The sequence below is a fragment of the Poecilia reticulata genome, chromosome 11 (genome assembly GCF_904066995.2).
Source record: "Poecilia reticulata chromosome 11, P_reticulata-male-v2, whole genome shotgun sequence".
NCBI lineage: Eukaryota > Metazoa > Chordata > Actinopteri > Cyprinodontiformes > Poeciliidae > Poecilia > Poecilia reticulata.
Genome location: NC_088840.1, coordinates 9,108,126 through 9,129,373, shown reverse-complemented (window position 1 = coordinate 9,129,373; position 21,248 = coordinate 9,108,126). Strand labels below are relative to the sequence as shown.

The window sequence follows — 21,248 nt, the reverse complement described above, 5'->3', positions numbered from 1 at the left end:
GGTGATCCGGCGGCAGAGGAGTGGTCGCCGTGGAGTGTGTGTTCTCTGACGTGTGGGCAAGGCTGGCAAGTGAGGACGCGGTCCTGTGTCTCCTCTCCTTATGGCACGCTTTGCAGTGGTGCTCTGCGGGAGACGCGCATGTGCAACAACACAGTTTCCTGTCCTGGTGAACCTGGAATCATAAGTGCAGGTACGGCAAATAAACATTTCGGCTGCATTCTATAAAGGCCCCGTTGGAACCTGTTGGGTTTTTTGTGCTTCTTCTTTGCATTTTCTTAATTGGTAAATTTCCTGACATTGTACAGTGCTCTTACTTTGAGAAGTCCTCCTGCTGCCTGTTGAAAATGTCCCTCTATCTTGCACTCAGCCAATGAAATGCAGCACATCTCAAAATGTTGATGTTTCCTTTTGAGTTCTTCTGTTTTTTTACTTTTGCACTTCTTCATTGATGCTGAAAATAGGTTAACACACCTATAATGTCCATGAAAAAGGCTGTTGTTGTCAGTTGGCATAGTATGTTCAGCATGAATGTAGTGCAGTGCGGTATGCATCATGGATCAAAGTCGATCAAGCTAGAAATGCACCCGATTCTGGTTAAAAGGTTAACTTAAAGTGACGTTCAAACTCTTTTTAGTTTAGTTTGTCGGGAAGTTCAGACGTATAGAGACTGACTCCTTAACCTTATCTCAACTGCTCCAATAGACCTACCACTTCTCTGAAGTACACAGTGCATTGCCCCTAAATTTAGAGATTTCACTCTAAACATAGCTCTCATTTTCTATGATTCAATAACAGCCAAAATGGCCACACATACATAGACGAGAATATTTGATTGTTGACCGACTGATTGCCTAAACTTCAGTGATAAGTCCTTAAAACGTTAAAAGATTCTATCTTTGTTTGAGTTTAGATGTAATCACTTTCCTTTTAGATAGACTGACAGCACTAATAACGAGGTCAATTCTGCTCGTCTTTGATTACCAGCATATACTGGCTTTTGTTCAACGAAAGGCTGAAGGGCTTCCAGTCCGGCACTTCTTTGATTGGGCTGATTGCAGTTGAAACTTAGATCTTGATGAGGCTGCAGGGCAACCTTTGTTGTTTTACCATACTTGCATTTTTCTCTCCAGTGTTGTTAGTCATGTGGGCCCCTTTGACAATCTTATTTGTGATTGTTGTGCACAAATCTAACTTGCGCCCACATGTTGACTTCACCCCTAAGTGTTGAGAAACTGCAACATAAGGTAAAGTTTTTAAATTCCTTGGAGAATCAAAAGGAAGTCGATAAATACCTAAAAGAAATAATTTAACAACTTAATTGTATTTTTTTTCTGATTATTCCAGTATTTTCTGCTTTTGATATATTTTTTAAACCAATTATGATCGTTTCACAGTGCGCTACAGATTGCTTGCAATATTCTGAATACTAAAAGCGTTGTGTGCATACAAAGACTGAAATTGATCTGTTTTCCTAATTCTAGATAAGCTTCATTTTGGCAGGTTTCCTTGCGTTTTTGTTTGGGTTTTCTAGACGTCCTATTTTGCACCATTTGAAGTTTCACATAGGATTCAAGTGTTGAGTGTTTACTGATCCAGCCTTCCTCCCCACAAAAAGCGAAAGGGAAAATTTGCCTTCCTTGTCAGTGCATATGCTAATCTTGTCTTTATGCAAATTTACCAGGCCGATTTGTATGTCTAAGCACCTCATTTTCCATTCCGTGTCGATAGTAATATCCTCAGCTGCTCCTTTGATGGGATATTGGTTGCTGTGTTATGTTCCGTTTATTATTTCATTTTGCCCTCGGTTCCTCTGATGTTTTCTGACATGGTTGTGGAGGGCTTTATTGGCACTCATGGGACTGCCAGAATAGGATAGCGCCAATATTAAGTAAGTAGGATTGTTGGGATGATATCAGAAGAGCTCAGTGAACTTGCATTTGACTTTTTCTACTGCTCCAGAAAGTGTTTGGAATGAATTTCTACATTTGTTTATCTATTGTCAACGCTGACAACAACACACTCTCGAAAGAGGCATAAATATACATGGAATGTATACATGGAGGCTAATTAAGAATGTAAGTAGCTACATTTTAGCTTGCGGAAAATCTCGGTGGCAGTTTAAGATACAGGAGATATACATAGCTTTCTTCCCAGGCTGATGAGGCTTGAGGGCGCTGCAAGGCAAAATCAAATTAACCTAGTTGTCTAACTTATTTACACACCCAGTTAAAAGTGAGGTGGGTGTATGCATTGGTAGACATCGTAAGAAAAATATGGGTGTGTACCGTGGTGAGCTAATGAAACCGAAGGCAATATCTGATGCTGTTTCAAGAGTCCTGTACAGCAAATGAGATATTTCAGTTTTGTAAGGAGTCTGGGATGCTTTTAATCACATGTAGGTCACCGAAAAGCTACAGATTTGTCAAATCTGAACTGGATTATTGTCCGAGATCTACAAAAACTTTATTCTACAAGAGAAAACAGATGATTGGATTGCAGTATTCTAGACGGATTACATATTCTTAAAGAACCTGTTGCCCAGTCCAATATTTTCACAAGTATTGCTACTGACTGCAGGCGAGAGCAAATAAGAACTCTACGCTTTCTGATTTATTTTTTTTTACCAAGTAATATGATATGACCAAGCAACTCTATGCCAAAACTTGGTCAACAACTGATGAAATTCAAACTAAAGGATTAAAATACAAAGCTTAAACTGAAAGGAAGCAAAGTCGTTATATTTCAGCAATTTAAAATAACTAGCAGCTTTTTATCCCAGGGTAATAAGGACTAGTTATACAAATATAGCGTATATTTCATGCTCTGAAAACATAAAAAATCTTTCAAAACTAGCTGTGATTGTTGTCCTTCGCTGAGTTTGTTACGATGTGGTGAGTTTGTTACCCTTTCTCTCAAAAGTATTGAGAGAGTAAGTACTATTTATTGTCTGCAGAAGAGTGCAAACATTAAGGAAAAGTGCTTTGGACAAAAAAAAAAAAAGCCAATGTAGTGGAAAATACACATTTTCTTCTCTCAGCCTTTCATGTGGAAAAACTTCTAAATTAATGGTCTGCTGATGATAAGTTTTAAGTAATAGTCTCTCTTGACAAAAGAAACTCGGCAGTAATTGGTTTGGCAAATTAACTTTTTTTTTCTTTTTTTTTTTTTGTGAGTGTGATTGAGTATACGGTTTACATGGCCCAAAGTATGGGACTGGGGTAGTACTTCAGCTCACATTGTATTACGCTACAGCTCATTTACCATAGATCCAGTGGCATTTAAAACATTGGTGCAGCAATAGCATATCATGAATACAGTCCATTTGGGTCAGTGCACAGTCAAATGTTACAACACACACTTCTAGTAATCATCCCAGCAATGGGCCAAGAGTGCAGCCAAGGATGCAACAATGAACTCATTACAGATTTATGATTGCATGCAAATATACATTGACACATTAAAAGTATATTATTGCCTCTTCCCCTCAAAAATAGTGAAACAAAAATATCCAGCCATGGTGTTAACCTGCTGTAAGAATATAACGACTGCGTCTAATTACGGTATGCTCATCTTAAAGTTAGGTAAGAGAGGAAAAAGAATGTTGTCATTTTCCTGAGATGTAAATTAGTGATCATACTTAACAGCTGCTGTATAAGCAGGATATTGGCTATTGTTATACACCGGCTTATGATTAGATGTTTTTGTTCAGACAGGACAAACAACCATGCACGCACACCGTGGTGCGTGGTGTCCTATGCACACGGTGTGCATGGGACAACCATGCACACCATGTTATGTATGTCCCATGTCAAAATTCAACCAATCTTTGTCTGACATTAAAAATTTGTGTGTGCATCCAAAGGATTTAACTACGAACCCCCCAAAAATGTCAGAGACAAATGTTTTTTCACCGTGCTGTACAACCAGGCTAAATCTGATCCTACATAAATGTTTGAATATGTTTGAATGCTTGAGGCTGACAACTCTCCTCGCAAAAATAAACACAGGCCAAGAAAGCCGGTTCAGTATTTATATTCATCAAAATATGCTGGTACAACCGGTTCTAGATCAAAACCGGTCCCAAAGTAAAATTTGATAAATATGCATTGCATTAAATGATTCAGAAAATCTCAAATGCTCTGAAGTTATCCATAACTTTTACAGCATCAGGTCTTTTGGTTAAAGCAGCACATACACTGATAACACGTTTTTTTTCTTCTGAATTTAAGAACATCTCACTATTTACCAGCTCCACATATCCCCACACTTTTTAAATCCCACTATCTTCCCTCTCTCTATCTGCTTTCTACTGCTGCTCCTCAGAGCGTTCCTTCACAGAGGGGCTTTAATTATTTATTGCAATGATTTATTTAGCTTTGCTCAACATAGAAGCTGCAATCTTCATCCCCCTGTCTCTAAGTTTCTCCAGCTTGGTCGTACACCCTCCTTTTGCCCCTCCTCGTCTCTACATCCTCCTTTATTTTGCTCTCTCTCTCTTTTTCCAGCATCTCTTCAAATGCTTACCCCTCTTTCCTGGACTTCCTCTCATCCAAGGGCTTTTTCCTGAGGTTTCTCCCTGAATATTTCAGAATGTTCTAATCCGTCTTCATGCCCTCAGTTTCTAGATTCCTCAATGGCCCAAACTATGAGCCACACAGTGTTTTAATGTTTCTTCTCATTTGTTATATTAACTATATCTCTCCTCTGTTTCTTCCTTATATTGTTGCAAAATATTTTCTTCTTTTTTTGCACCATTTATTCACAATAAGTTTGGTGTGTAAAACTCTAATACATAGAGTGATTTGCAAATGTATTTACTGACTTTGATGTTTTTCGCATTTTGTCACAGTATAACCACAAACTATATTGCACTTTTTTTTTTTTATAACTGACCAACCCAAAGCCGTGCATAGTTTCCAAATTAAAAGAAAATCACACACGGTTTCCAAAGTATTTTTGCAAATAAAATAGTAAAAAATATGTTGTGGATATTTTGTTCAGTTTCAAAATCATTATGTTATGATGTTCTGCTAGTAGTTCGTCACAAGCCACAAAGTAACGCAGCACACTTGTTGAAGGTGTATTTAATTTTTTTTGTGTAATAGTTAGGTGAAATAAAAATGTAAGATTTTAGACCAGTGGTTCTTAACCTTTTTTTGAGGTACCGAATTCATATGCGCATTCACCCTTCTTTTGTGATAAATAAAATTTTTTTTTTTCCAAATTCAAGACATATGGGTGACCTTTTAAGAAGACAAAAGTGATGGAACAACACATCTTCTTGGGTCACATCTTCTTAAAGTGACCCAACTAGACTGTAGTTGGGTCACTTTAAGAAGATCACGAAGTCTTCTTAAAAGGTAGAGTCTCTGAGAGCAGTTCTTCAAAATATAGTCAGTGTTTTCAGCAAAGTTGAGCTGACTGTCCAGGAACGACCCAAGGTATTTAAAATTTGCCACAGTTTCAACAGGTTGGCCATCAAGAGAAACTGGAACCACTTTAAGGTCTTGTTTAGATTATTTAATTAGCTCTACATTCTTAAGATAATGAAAAATGTATAATAAATAAGACTGCGGTATTCTGATTTAGTAATGTAATTATATTAGTTGTGTTACCACCCCCACGCCACTAGAGGCAGTAGCAACCCGGAAAAGATGCGACTAAGGAGTAGATTTAGAAGTACACTGAAAGCTACAGAATTTGGTAAAAACTGTGAGCTTTGCTGAAGTAATTAAAGACACAAGTTCAAATCCATGCTGAGAGTGGAACTCCTTCAATCAGGGCTCCTCCGCAGCTCTGATTGGCTAAGCAATGTAACGTGATCCTCTGCAGCAAGTGATGGCAAAGCGGGGCATCATCACGACTTTACACAAGTGTGTCTTTATCTCCGCGGCAGAGGCTCCACCGAACCCCTGAAACCGACTCATCGAACCCCTGGGGTTCAATCGAACGCAGGTTAAGAACCATGGTTTTAGACCATATGCAAGAAGTTCTGGGTTTCCCCCAGTGTCTCATGTGCCACCAGGCTTTACTTGTGTCCCTTATTTAAGGGTGTTCAGATATTAATCTTCCAGTAACACACATTTTGCAAATGATATTTTAAAAATTTCCTTTCAACTTTAAACATTTTTTTAACTCAAAACACAGCTGATTGACTGCTTTGCGCTCCAACCACCGGGCTTAGCAAGTTTTCTGGGGGAAACCTTGAAGTTCATATAATTTTAGAAGCAAATGTCTCATCTATTTCCTCGTCTTAATTGGAGTTGCATACCTGCCTGCATGACTTCAAATACCACCGCCTATCCCTGACCTTCATTTATTTTATGTAATAACTCAGAGTGCAGCCCTACGCTGTGCCTTTTACTTTGTAATTTGATTTCAGCCTGGAGGTAAGACGGCCACCTCCATCCGGTGTCTTAGGGAATGTGCTCATGCTCATGAGATCTCTTGTTTCTCCCGTTCTCCAACCCCTTTTTGCCTGACCTGGAATGCTCCATCCTTTTTTGCCCTTTATTTCCTCCCTTGCTCATCCCTCAACCCCCATCTCTGTGTCCGTGCGTCATGTTCGTGGGTGTTCGCAGTGCATGGGCAGTGGGAGGAGTGGTCGTCATGGAGTCTGTGCTCTGTTACCTGTGGGCGGGGCTCCAGAACACGCACCAGGACGTGCATGGATGGAGGTGGGGTGACGCCTTGCGGCCAGCCCGACATTCAGACCAAACCCTGCAACATAGCTGTTTGTCCTGGTTAGTACCATCCTCATTAACCTACTGCAGCCAGCCTCTTTCGCTCCTTATGCTTACGCATGCCTTTGTTGTCGCATTAACCAAGCATTTCATGTCTTCTGGTCGGAAGCCTTACATTTGCAAGCATTTGAATGATTATTTTGTGTTGTTCCATCATGGCCCCCTTGACAAAAATGTCCACTTTATGGTTAAAGCGAAGTTCTCGATTTACCGGTCGATCTACGGTCCCACCCTCATCTATGGTCATAAGCTTTGGGTCGAGATCACGGATACAAGCCGCCAAAATGGGTTTTCTCCGCAGGGTGGCTGGGCTCTCCCTTAGAGATAGGGTGAGAAGCTCTGTCATCCGGGAGGGACTCAGAGTAGAGCCGCTGCTCCTCCACGTTGAGAGGAGCCAGTTGAGGTGGCTTGGGCATCTGGTCAGGATGCCTCCTGGACGCCTCCCTGGTGAGGTGTTCCGGGCACGTCCCACCGGGAGGAGGCCTCGGGGAAGACCCAGGACACGCTAGAGGGACTATGTCTCTCGGCTGGCCTGTGAACGCCTTGGGATTCCCCCGGAGGAGCTGGAAGAAGTGGCTGGGGAGAGGGAAGTCTGGGCCTCCTTTCTGAAGCTGCTGCCCCCGCGACCCGACCCCGGATAAGCAGCAGAAAATGGATGGATGGATGAATGGTCAATATTAGATCTGACAAAAATATCTTATGTTTTATTTAAAATATTTTTTACTTTTATGAAAAGTCCCTTTGATCATCATTTTAATTCTTTCCAGCTCTGAGATTACAAAACTTTTTGTAATTGGTAAAATTTCTTACTGCCTTGCAACAACAAATGATGTCAATTTGCAACGTATAACTTGCAGGCGTGCAATATAACCAAATATTTACATGGTGTATAAAAACACTAGATTTTTTTTTTTTTTCTCTCGTCTCATTTCTGTTTTTGCTAAATGGAAGAATAATTAGACAGCATTTTGGGATAGTTTTCTTTCTTCATATTAAAAGTTTAAACACATACAAATTATGATGATTTCAGGAGAAAAGCAATGTTTGCAATGAAAAATTTTCAATTTGCTTTTTGTTTCACCAATCACAAATAACTGGACAAGAAGCTCCAAAGTGAATGCTATTTTATTTATTTATTTATTTATTTTTAATTTATGTGGCAATCATCAGTAAATCCCACTAAAACACTCAGACAACCACTCCACAACAACTTGCTTATGCTTGAAATAAGTAAACATAGGAGCACTGGTAAGAGTCATAATAGTCATAATTACTAAAGCAGATTAATGTCAATGAGGCTCAAAAATATGATTAAATGTGTCTTTTAAAAATAAGCATTAACGGGTATTAATTACACTTTTCACATTTCTGGATTAAACGTAGATTTTTTTGTGTGTTTCTAAGTGAAACACACGAAACAAAGACATGAAAGATCTAAAGAAGCTTCTTCAATAACATTCTAACTATTGAATATCACTGTAACAGACTGAACCGATTTCGCCTGACAAAGTCACATGCTGGCAGCAATTAGACGATTCTTCCTGAGACACTTTGACAGGAAACACTGTGCTCTTCTAATATGTGATGAGATCTTGTTACAGTCCCTGTAAATCCAACAAAATACATTTGCATGAACAGCCTCGGCACATAAATCTTCCTAAATACTTATGTTATTTTTATTTTTTTTTTTAAATCTTCAAACCATTACTGGATCTTCTTTCATTTTCTTTAATACAAAAAAAATTACCTCTCTTCACTGTGTGAGTGTATGTGAAAATTGTCTCTTTTTTTTTCCTTTCTACGTTCTTTGACGCAGCTATCCGGCTCTAATAAAGAAACACATAGTAAGAAAAAAAATAGATTGCTTTGGTTAAGTGTAAATTTGAAAATAAATTTATGTGAGCTTTTTTAAAACATTTTTTTTTCCTGTTTTAAAGGTTTTTAGCCTGATTTTATACTTATTATACTTTCCAGTTCCATCTCTATCCATGGTTGGTTTGGTTCAGTTACCTCCCCAGTTGGAGCTCAAAGCTCTTCTCTGTTCTGAGATTATTCATAAAGTCTATTTCCTGTGAAAAAAAAAAAAACTTGCAATAAGTTAAGAGTGCAGCTGTTTCTAATTCTGCTGTCGAGGGTGCCGCCAGCCTTTATTCCAGTCTGTCTAAGATTGTCCAGTTGAAATGTCTTTATCAGCCTGGAGGGGAATAGGACTCGGCCGTGTTTGAGATAAAGTCTTAATGCAAAAGTCTCCTAACAATGGGTGGAGCAAGATTTGAACAAAAAATCCCCGATGCCTGCCCGCCCCTAAGCGACTTGCCAGATACGGCTTAAGATTAAAAAAGTAACACCAAAAGGTAAGTGTTACTTTTCAACAATTTTTGATTGCAGAGTATTCTTTTGTTTGCGCTCGTGCTTTAATTTTTCCTTCGTCGGACTGCGTCTAAAATAATTTCCATCACAAAAGAAAATTTAATTTCGGGATTTCAATTGCTCTGGCTTTTCTGTGTTGCCAGACAAATGGATTCTGAGCTGGAATAGAGTTGTTAATGGATGCACAGATAATAAAACATCAGACAGTTTAAGAAGAGTGGTGTCTGCTTTCTGACTAATAGCCTTTTATTTTTCTGGAATTGATTCGAGTCCGAGCGAGAGTGTGTTTGCTTGGTTCTGTAATCGCCTAAAGCCTTAGAAATTATCACGGCATAAGTGCTTCTTATTTGGAAAGATTAATACTAAGAAGACCCCGTCATTTTCCACTCTTGCATGAATGCTGGTGCAGCTTGAATCTGAGATAGAGCTTTATTATAATTTTTCCTCCCAATGTTCCGGGGCTAAACTTTGTTTTTCTCTCTTTTTTTTTTTTTGTTGGTACTTTTCAAAGCAGAGGTTTTCTAAGGTCACTCCTTAAGAAACAAAACTGTCACTGATGGTGCAAAAACAGGCAATAAAGTTGTTTTTTTGCGGGGTTTTTTTTTAAATAGGGAGAGGCTAATGCTATAATTTAAAGTAGGTCCCCCCCCCGGCTTGTTTTTATGCCTCGCGGTTTTCCGAACAGTTGATGTGAAGTGAAGTTTGGTAGAAAGTGTGTGCGTTTTCTTGCAGGGCCTCAGGGGAGCCTGTGTATTTGCGACTATGTCACAACAGCTTCGGCTTGCGCTCGGGAGTTTAAAGGAGACTGTACTTTGAAATGCTGAACACCAGAATGAGATGTTTTACCACCACTGACCGCAGAAATGAAACTTTGATGGATTGCATTCATTTGCATAAAGTTGCATGTTTATATTTTACGGGCACTAAGCAGCCGAACCTGAACTTCATGTTTTTGAACTCAAGTCGATTTAGAAAACAACATCCCAAAAGTATTCACCCAGCTCCCAAGCAAGGTGGTGACAGTCCTGTAGTGAACGATGGGATGCAGTGATGACGGACTGGTCATTTCTGAAATGTGTTCCTTCCTGCTGAAGTCGACATTTAGTATTTTGTTAAGTAGAAGCGACAAAAGGAACGAAACTGAGGACACATCAGAAGCCACAGATGGCTTTTACTCAAAAGAAAGGGAAATGTCTGAGAAAAATGTTGTGCATATTAAAATAACGGCCCTGCTGATTTTCCTCTCTGTGCTTCCTGTGGTTCCACAATGAGGATTTTTATTTCAGAAAGCCTATATCTAGCTCTCCGTGGGACACGGAGAGCTAGATTTGTGACTTATGAACAGCCAGATGGACTTGTCTTCTTGGGTTTATGATGGAACAGCTTTCTGAAACGAGCTATTGTCTTTGAGACATAGTTCAACTTTTAAGTATTTGCCTTGTGCTTGGCCTGGTCTCCCAATTAGGGTTTGAGGCATTTCTATCCATTGTCTCTCCAGACATTATCCATGTTGGGGAACTGTGAGACTTTTATCTTGCAAGAGTCTGTAACAATCCTCCTTTTGTATTTATTTTTTGTTCTGTTTACAGTTAGTGAGGTGAAGTATTGTTTCTTTCTTCTTTCTCAACTAACAGTAATACATTCCTACTCATTATCAGGTAGAAACATTTTCTTTTTCTGTAAATTCTTTGTCTTCCTAGGTCAGATGATTTAATTGGCTAATTTCTGGAGTTTCAAGGACGCAGAGAAACACACTTTTTTTTTTCTTTTTTACTGTTTTCTTCAAAAACATATTCATGCTGTCATTGCAGCAGAGCGTAGCTGTGCCTCAGCAGTCTGGATGCTGCTGTTTGCTGTTAATTACGCCTGTCTTGTTATCCTGTTGATAGAACCAAGAAAGTCTCTAGAATTTATGCTTCACAAGTGGATCCCCTTACTGGATCACAAAATGCCTCTGGAAGTTTTCTGTAGTTTGAGTTACTTTTAAAAACCGGTTCTATGTAGTCAAGACTAAACTTGTTTTATTTTGTGTCTTTGCTGCTTTGTACTTGTCTGTTTTTTGTTTCTGTTTTCTACCTTTTCTTCTAAAATAATTTTTTAAAAGGATGTTTACAATGAAAAATTCAAATATAAATGCATACACATCTTGAGGAAGTTGTGTAATGTTTTCACAATTCATAATATAGTTTGAGTGATTTACTATAATCTACTTATTACGCTATGATGCTACAATCATGGCAGTCTTCCTGCAGGAAGTTCATCATACTTATTTGTATAATTAATTGTTCATATTTCTTTTTTTTTTTTCTGACCAGAACCACAATCGGTGTAAAATAAAAACTTTTAAATATGATGTACAATTAAAAGAGGCCACTCACACAAGTGATGTAAGCTCTTTTTAATGATGTATGTCCTTAATAGTTTATCTCAAATACTTATTTTTAAGTGTTTTGTATATGCAGTGGCTAATATGAAAATGAAATAAAAAAAATCAATTCCTGGTGACGATGTAATAACATGCTTAAATGGATGATTTTAATTTCCCTTCGATTGGAACTGTTGCATTTATTTTGCAGGATGACGACCTTAAAGTGTTAGTCACACTTGAATCTGGTTTGTCCTTGCTCGGAGTTTTTGTAAAAAAAATAAAAAAAAACAACAAAACAAAACAAAAAAAAATTCTCACAAAAGACATGATTACCCAACGTCAAAATGAAGGTTTGGCAATGACTTCCCTTCTGAAAGAAAGCACACATTTACTGATGTGTGCTTCACCTTTTTCCTTCACGTAATATCCTGAAAATGTAATTTTCAGAAAAAAAATGTTTCTATCTTTAAAGGCCTTTGTATTGTTTTGTTTTATACTATAAATGTAGAAAGGCAGCATGACTACAATACCAAGTGACATTCTTATAATACAGTGCAAGTTTGCTATTCTAGACGTACCTCACTAATTTTCCTATGATCACATTTCTGAATATCAAAACGCAAAAACTGACATTGACATTTTCTGCCAGGTTATGTATATATTTACATTTTGAAGGTCTTGGAACTACAACAAACATTTATAAAAAAGAAAAAAAAAAGGATCTTGCATGCATTTTAAATAAATATATTGTGGGTGGTCTTTAAAGCTTTCGAAATGCAGTATTACCCTTAAAGTTGGATATTGCTGTTTCCAGACACATTCTTCACTTGGTAGACGTTAATCAATAAAATCCTGAAGATACACTATCTGTCAAAAATAAACCACTTTGAGTAAGTATTTTATTGGAAAAAAGAATGAAATATTTTATTCCAACATCAGAGTGAATGGTGTAAGTATGTTTAAAACAGTTTTAAATATATTCTACGTAAACCAAAACTGTGAAATGGGTTTCGTGTGCTGAATTAAAACCCTGCTGCACATATGTGTTGTGTTCACAAGGAAAAAACGAGTCGGTACAGTCAGCAGGAATGTTAGAGGGCCAGTCTGTTGCTGGTTCGTGAGGCATCTGGACACCGAGCCCAAGCAACAATCACATTTGTGCAGATCCACAACTGTCTGCTGTATGTACTAGCACAGAAGAGACAGTTTGTTTGAATTTGATTGAAAAATCCATGTTGTTTCGAAGCTTAGAAGCTGACCTATAATCTTTACTATCGTACATTATTTTAAAATATTATAAAAGCAGCACCTGACAATTAATAATTAGCCTTTATCTGGTATTTAATAAATAAAATGTCTTTAACATTCTTGGCTCGCCTAAATAGCAAAAGTTGAATCTGATGTAACACCACCCGATGTAATGTCTGTTGAGGCCCGGAGTTGAAACTTCTTGTTTCATCTCTTGCTTCTTCATTCAAATCTATTTTCTCATGACTTACTTAACGATCCAGCTTTTGTATCACCGCTGTATTTCGCCCGTATTACTGTTCATCACGTTCTACTCCACACCCGAACAGTCAAGAGCCTTACGGAGCAATATCAAGAAAACATGAACTAAACTGCACTCTCCGTGAACTCTCACAAACAACGTACGAAGCAATTGTTTTAACCCTGTATTTTGGAGCGGACTAAAATATTTAACATTTCCAGAGATGGGGAGTTTGATGCGGCGTGGTGTTGCTTTTCCGTGGATGCGTCCGCAGCCTTAAATTCATTTGTGCTCCACCCTTGAAACTATTTTCTTGCTGCCTGCTCACGTTGTCATCCTCTGGCCTGTTTCTCTCTCTCTCTCTTTCTTTTTCCCCTCCCCACTTACACTCCCCATTTTGCTCTCCTCTCTTGTAAATTCATGTCTCCTTGCCTCGAAATCCACTCCTTCTCCTCGCCATCACCCATCTGCTCTGTCTCTCCTCGCCCACCTCCATCTTTCTGTCTCTCTCTCCCTGCTGTGCAGTGGAGGGCCAGTGGTTGGAGTGGGGCGTGTGGTCAAAATGCAGCGTGACCTGCAACACGGGGACCCAGATGAGGCAAAGGCGCTGCAGTCCCTCGGTGCACGGCTGGGCCGAGTGTAAGGGGCTTCATCAGGAGAGCAGGGAATGCGCTAACCCTTCATGCAGTGGTAAGGCGGAGAAGAAGAAGAAGAAGAAAAAAAAGCACTCAGACATGGCACTTTATATGCCTTTGAACAGCATTATGTAAACACAGAGTATTGCGTTCTTTGAAGGAATGCTTATGCCTTCCCACATGTGAATGTGTTCCGGTTTGGCAACCTAATCTGAATTGTCTTTTTTTTTCTTTTTCTTCTTTACAAGAACCCTCTAGGGGAAAATGTCTTGTTTTGTTTTGTTTTTTTTTCTTCATGAGTCACTTTAAAAATAGCCATTATATTTTCTGGCCATTACTTTCATCCTCCACGTCGAACCCTGTTCCCGATACTTACTGGTGGTGACATGCCTGTGCGTCAGGTGGAGGTAACTGGGGCAGCTGGAACCACTGGAGTCTGTGCAGCAAGACGTGCGACTCTGGGTGGCAGCGGCGCTACAGGATGTGCGAGGGCAGCGGAGAACAAGGCTATCCCTGTGAAGGTTCAGGAGAAGAGGTCCGGTCCTGCAACGAGAAGAAGTGCCCTGGTCAGTGATTGCGTGCCTGTGCTGTTTGTGTGTGTGGGGGGGTGCGTGTGTGTGTGTGTGTGTGTGTGTGTGCGTGTGTGTGTGTGTGTGTGTGTGTGTGTGTGTGTGTGTTGGAGTGCTAAATGGTGAACTGTGCACAGATGCATCTTAACAACAATAATAATCATGTTTTGCTGTAAACCCGTTCAAGTTAATATGTATACTCACATTTCACTCAATGTTTTATTTTAAGTGTGTATTTCTGTTCGTTTTGATGACGTCTTACAGTTACGGAAAACCAAAATTTCTTAGTTTTTATAACATTTGAGTACTACATAAAAAAAAATAAAAGATTGAAGACCCAAACAAGAAATTTCAAATTACTAAATAAACTTATGTTATACTTTGGGTTTTCATCAGTGGCAAGCCAAAAATAATCAACTAACAGATAGAAATCCTTTAAATACAGCCTTGTCTGTGCAAAAGATTTCAATATGGGGTTCACTTTATGACTTCACTCCAGCAACAGTTCTTATGAGCTTCCCCCAAACTTTTGAATGGACTTTGTTTCACAATCTTCACAAGGCTTTGCATGTGTCTTGTTGCTTTTGTACCTTTTTCTACTCCACTTTTCCTTCCACTCAACTCTCTCTTGATAATTTTTCATGCAGACTTTGTGAATAGATAGCTTCCTGAGCAATGGCCATTTGAGGCTTACGCTCTTCATTGCCAGTTAGCTGAGCGTATGGCAGGTCAGCAGTGACATACCATAATGTAATTTTTTAAGGAACTGAATTTTAATTTTATTATTAGCTAGAAAGACCATTCAACACAATGAAAAGAAATAAAATGTCTGAGACATATCACTATTTGTACAATGATTCTGCATATTAACAGTTTAATTTAATGTGCAGGTTTGGTTCTTTTTTGGTATAAAAGGTGGATTATGAACACTCTTATCTAATTTCAGCCTGAAGAACAGCCTTGAATGAAACATTTTAGTTTCATTCAGTATTGCTCCTGTAATCTCTCATACAGGCAGTTTTTTTCTCTTAAATAAAAACAAAGTATTGTCTTCAAAGTACATGGATAATAGCTGTCAGAAAAAAAATAGGTGCATTTTCAATTAATTCATACTTCCTCCATTGACCTCTACTGCAATTCCATTTGCACTCGTCTTTTCATTATCTTCCGACTCTTCTCTCTCTCTACCGTATTTTTCTAATTTTTGCCCTGGCTTGTAATGCTTATCTTTTTATCCTGCCAGTTTACTGAGTTTCCATTTACTTTTCATCTCTCTAAGAATGTTTCTATATGTTTCAGCTCCCTGTTTTACGCCGCTGTGCTTCTCTGTTTTTTCTCTCTGCTTAGGGACGGTTTTGCTCAACAGTCCGATCTGTGCTTTATCAGTTTCTTGACAGATACTGTTTGAATATTCACGCCTATTTCTGAGTGCCACATGTGTCTGTTCTTGCCTTGAGCTTCAAGGGGGCACGCGGGAGGGGGGAGGCTACAAAGGTTAAAGCTCCACCGTGACCCCTCGCTTTTTGTTCAAGGAATCTCTCCAACTTCTTCTGCACAATTCAAGGATGTTGTCTATTGGCATTGCAAGGGACATAATATAATTTTACTCTATCTGTCTTTGCTCTTTGCTCTCTGTCCCTCTTCATCTCCCTGCATCTGCCTCTGCCAGCATTCATCTCCCCATTGGACTCTCTTCTTCGTCCTGGCTTCGTTTTTTTTTCTTTTTTCTTTTCTTTTTCATCAGGGTTATGAAAAGAAAGGGAGAAATGGATGAGTAAAAAGAGGGGACGAGATGAAGAGGGAATGAGATACTGCACTGGGGCAATGTCACTGACGGAGAACAATGTGAAATGTACAAGAGAAGAAGATTTGGGAGCTGCTTAGATTTGAATCTTCTATTTTGGGGGGCTTTTCTGTCACTTTTTTTTTTTTTTTTTTTAGCTGTTGAGTCAGTGTGACTCTATTTGCCTGCTGGACTTCACTACATTTTACATTTGATGATGCCCCCTTCTCTTCCACAGCTCCTCATGAGATATGCAAAGACGAGCACCTCCTTTCGATGTCATGGAAGAGAGCCTCAGCCGGAGAAACTGTCTACAACAAGTGTCCAACAAATGTTATCGGTAAGTGACACGCGCCTTCAGAAGGAATCAGCTGTAGTTTGCTGATTTGTGTGTTTACAGTGTAAGTCGGATTTATTTGCACCCCTTGGTAAAGATGTGTAGAACAAAATGTGGAAATGTGGTTCATGTCCACTGCCAAGCATGCTGGGAGGTCTGAAGTGTAAAATGTATGCAATCAACTTTCTGTACTTTTTTTTTCCTTTTTGATAATGGACCCCAAATCAATCAGGAAGTAGGCAAAATAATGAGGAAAGTAGAGATTTGATATAATACAGTGTCCGAAAATGCACATTAAAAGAAATGGATGTAGAAAAACAGCCAAAAAACAGCAATGGAACAAGCAATGGAAAAAAACAACAATGGAAATTCTAAACATGGCAAACATAAGAGCATAGAAATGAGTAAAATCATCACTGAATGCAAAATGATCCCAAAATTACATTGATCTTAAGACCAAAGGGATGAAACACAAAGGATCAAAAAACTCTTTGAAATGGTGGACGATCTTTTAATTAAACTCTGGTAGCATCTGCCTGTAAGCTGAACTTTGGTTACTATTGGGTCTCTGAGAAAGGTAATGATTTAAAATGTTGGGCAAACTAACGCTCATATTTATGAACACTCACACAATCCACCTTCTTTTGTGAAATGTTACAGAAAAGAGAAAGTGTCGTCCTCTGGCCAAAAAGGGTTGAACAAGGTCCTGGCATGAGAGGCACCAATGATTGTGTCTTGGGTGATTTGTAAAAATTAAGTTGTTTTTTTTTTGTATGTACCAGAACTGAAGGTTGGATTTTATACTGCAGCATATTCTTAGCAGAGGTGTGAATAACTCTGTCTGTCACTGAAAGTAGTAGTAGTAGAAGAATGCAAAAGTGAGCACACACTCCGTTAGATTCAGAGCGAGATCATGGGAGAATCTTGACCAAGACCTGAGCAAATCATAAGATTAATGTTTGCAGAAATATCATTGCATCATTGATGCTGAAACAACAAGAACAACAGCTTTAATTGCTCACATTCTGCTAAATAACTGTAAAGAAAACTGAAGAATGGAATCAACAAATTAGTTAAGTTTCAAATTGATTTGAGGCCTTTACGGCTTACACATCCTTGAATCAATGCAACTTGAAGAAAATCTTACAAACTTAGGGTTGCCTACATTTTTTTAAGGCGTGCAGGACATGGGTTTCTGTGTGAACATGTTTGACTGTGAATACACAGTTATTATTATTTAAACATGCCTGACTCGATCTGACAGAATCACATTTGATCGTAGATCAAAGTTTTAGAATGGAGCTGAATAATAAAAAGAACAATAAATGTCTGGTCTTTTGCTGTTTTTGCCAGGAGTGTCAAAATCATTTCCAGTTTGGGCCGAAACAAGATTGTCAATGTCATTAATGTCGGTCGCTGAGGAATGTATTGATGAAAGTACCAATTAAACTGTATAAAAATAAAAAACAAATAGCTGCCTCTGTATTCAAGGAGTACTTCATGAAGTTAAATAATGTAATTTTATTTATTTATTTTTTAATTGATGGAATTTGACAATATATAGATAAAAACTACTTAATTGTTGAAGAAGAAAAAACATCTGTGGTGATAGGATTTTACTGGGCCTTATTACAGAATATTTTGTACATTTATTCCAGTTTGTATAATGTGTGTGTGTTTTTTTAAAAATAATGCATTCTCTTTTCCAGGATCTGCTAGTCGTCGATGTATGCTGGACAATAACGGAGTTGCTTTCTGGGGTCCTCCGAGCTTCGCCAGATGCGTCTCCCTTGAGTATAGACAACTGCATTTAGCTGTAAGTTAGCTTTCATCACATATTCTCTTTGTCTCAGAACTGCTCTTTGCTGATTTATTTACACCGTGAACCCAGGCATGGAGAAGAAAACACGTGTATTTGTCCAGGTTACATCATTTGAATCGCTTTGTTGCAGCAGGTTGTGTTTTTTTTTTTTGTTTTTCTTTTTGGTTAAAATGGGAGAAAATAAAAAAATTTTTCTCTACTTCAAAGTTGACTTTGTAGCTATTCTCTCCCCTAAATCAGCTGCATTTTTTAACAGGTTTACTCAAAACAGAAGACGAACAGTCTCTTTACTCGCAGCTTCAGTCCCCACTATCTCTAATTAGATTTCCCAGGGTGTTGCACTCACACTTATCAATTAATGAACTCGGCTAATGAATGTGTTCACCAGGGAGACCCCTTTCCTGTTCTGTGAACTTCAACCTTTCCAAAGCTACTCCATGATGGTGGAAGAAGATGGGGGTCAGGGATTATGCGTGATAGATCTGTTTGCACTCTTAGCTTCTGTTTCAACCTTTTATTACTAACGGAATTTAATTATTCATTTTGTGTGAAGCTGTTATCGTCTGTTCTTTCAGTCTGTCTGTCTCTTTCTCTCTGAATTTATATATATATATATATCTCACCTTTCTTGCATGTTTGAATCATAGAGACGAAAAATAAATAAATAAATAAAAATCCACAGCTTACTGCATAACGTCATTTTGAGATACTCCTTTATTTCAAAACAAAAAAAAATATCTGCAATTTCTCTTGTGATTAATTTTTTTAATTTGACACTTAATTTTTGCTATGTAAACGTATATTGTTGTTTGGCACTGCCTGGCTGGATTTAATTCTTTAAATGTCACACGAACACTCAGGTATTTCACACATGCATGATTGCTTTTCACTGTTTGTAAGTTAATAAAAATAAAAATGTGATTTCTCTCCCTTTAATATTCTACAAAATATTCTACATACAAATTAATGAAAAAACAAAAAACAAAACAAAAACCAACTCTGTTTATCTGTGCCTCCAGATGTCACTGCACCCACAAAACTGAACCTTTAAATTGCTAAAACACTTTTATTTTATTTTATTTTTTCTTCAATCGTCTGGCTATTCCACCATTTCGGGGATTCTCTTTTTCAACCTTTCGGGTTACAAGTTTTGACCGAACTCACGCTGTGTTTGAGGCATGGAGTATAAAACGATGGTACATTTATTTTTTTGGTTTGAATATTTTACTTGCGTTTCACTCGTGTCACGGTTGTTTTTGCAAGTCAAAGGCGAAGCTGTCCGTTTCCCTAAATGTCTCTATTTCTCAATGCATTGTAGTTGCTAGAGCATCTTGCGAAGGGTCAGAGGACCCTGGCCGGGGAGGGGATGTCTCAGATCGTACGGAGTCTCCTGGAACTTTTGCAGAGGAGGAGCTACTACAGTGGCGACCTTCTCTTCTCCACGGAGATCCTGCGAAATGTGACGGACACCTTCAAAAGAGCAACCTACATCCCAGCTTCCGACGACGTGCAGGTGGGCCCGGCCGCAAACGCTTCTCTGCGTTTCTTGAAGAGCATGTACTTTTTGTTCCACTGGTTATGAAACAGAATGACTTGCTGCTGACTGTAATACACAACAGACTGCTGTTTGCAAATGTACTTTCTCTCCACATGTGTTTAGGTACTTTATCCTTTTCACATTTTGTCAAGTTGCAATCACAAACTCCAATGAATTACTGCGGTTCTGTGTGACACACCAGGAAAAGAAGCAGAGCATAACTGAAGTGGAAGGAAAGGGGGACAAATGACTTTCAAGAAGTTTTGCAAAATCTTTTGTATTCCATGCCCTTTCCTCAGATCCACCCACAACAAAAAAATAAAACCGTTTCCTCCGGAAGTCTCCTAATAAACAGATAAAGTCACTGCATTTATACAGAGCTCTTCTGTAAATACCCGAGAGAATTGTTCAAAAACAGTTGTGAACAAGCGGCATCATGAAGACAAAGGGACATACAAAGGTCAGGGATAAAGTGAAGGTAGCTTGAAGTTTAAAGCAGCGTGTGTCGAATGTCTCAGAGCAACATGGAATCCATGTAAACTCATAGATTCAGAGTTCAGAAAGGAGAACGTGTTTGCCAGCATAATTATAGCACAAATTTGGCATTTAAAGAAAAGTTAAAAGACACAAGTCATTGCTAAACAAAAGGCGTTTAGAGGCATAAATCATTGAAGAAAACATCAAGAAGACCTTAAATTGGATTGGATGTTCACCTTTAAGCAAGACAACAACCCTAACCGTCCAGCCAGCTGCCATTGAAGATTTCCATCTTTCCAATCCTTCCATCGGTTTGCAGTTGCTCCAAATAAATTGAGTATTAACTAATTGAAGCTGAATGCAAATACATTTCCAAACTTAATTCGATCTATAAATTTCGAAAATGTTGTTTGTTTTCCTTCCAGTTCTAAATTATAAAACAACTTGTTGGCTTGTCGCACATAGTCACACAGAAATTCTCAACTGAAATTTATGGGTTTAAAATGATATTTAAACGAGGTGTGGGGTGGGGGAGGTGGGGTAATACTTTTGCCAAGAACTGTAATTGTATGTTTACGCAAAAGTTTTTTGTTAGTTTTCAGAAAGAATAGACATGCAACATGCCCGTAGTGTTGACAGCTGGCGCATCTGAGAAGGATTTTATAGTAGCGGGCAATCTGACAATTGTCCTCCCTCATTAACTCTGCGTTTTTACTCCTGTGTGTAGAAATTCTTCCAGATTGTCAGCCACATGTTGGACTTGGAAAATCTGGAGAAGTGGGAGGACGCACATCAGGTAAAGTGTCTACCTATTAATTACAGTGTGTGTTTGCGCATTTGAAATTTAAGCATTTCACCCATGCAGATGCCCCTGAGTAAACATGTGCTTACTTGACATCTGGAAACAATAAACAACCCAGCGGCAAATCTTATTCCACATGGTCACTATTTTTAGTCAGTCTAGAGCTAAATCAGCTCTTTCTGAACTTTTTATGCCAAGCAGTACCGCCAAAAACATTCCACTCTCCAAGTACCTCCGTCAGCACTTAAGTGTTGCATGTATAGTTCAAAGTTTTATTTGAAATATGCTCGTTTTATGTACTGGTCGCAGAAAATAT

General features: G+C 38.5%; 1 protein-coding gene across 21 annotated transcripts in view; it reads left to right on the top strand.

The window, feature by feature from the left end:
* The window catches only part of adgrb2 (adhesion G protein-coupled receptor B2), a 280,363-nt gene that overhangs the window by 136,113 nt on the left and 123,002 nt on the right, over nucleotides 1-21,248 (top strand). For 20 of the 21 annotated variants that reach the window (XM_008421604.3, XM_017307460.2, XM_017307459.2 and 17 more), the window contains 8 exons: nucleotides 2-190; nucleotides 6,582-6,743; nucleotides 13,496-13,660; nucleotides 14,007-14,171; nucleotides 16,196-16,297; nucleotides 18,004-18,110; nucleotides 19,435-19,629; nucleotides 20,858-20,926. In XM_008421604.3, coding sequence (XP_008419826.1) covers nucleotides 2-190; nucleotides 6,582-6,743; nucleotides 13,496-13,660; nucleotides 14,007-14,171; nucleotides 16,196-16,297; nucleotides 18,004-18,110; nucleotides 19,435-19,629; nucleotides 20,858-20,926 — 1,154 coding nt within the window. The remainder of the gene's footprint in view (nucleotide 1; nucleotides 191-6,581; nucleotides 6,744-13,495; nucleotides 13,661-14,006; nucleotides 14,172-16,195; nucleotides 16,298-18,003; nucleotides 18,111-19,434; nucleotides 19,630-20,857; nucleotides 20,927-21,248) is intronic. The other variant, XM_017307465.2, reaches the window with a different exon arrangement.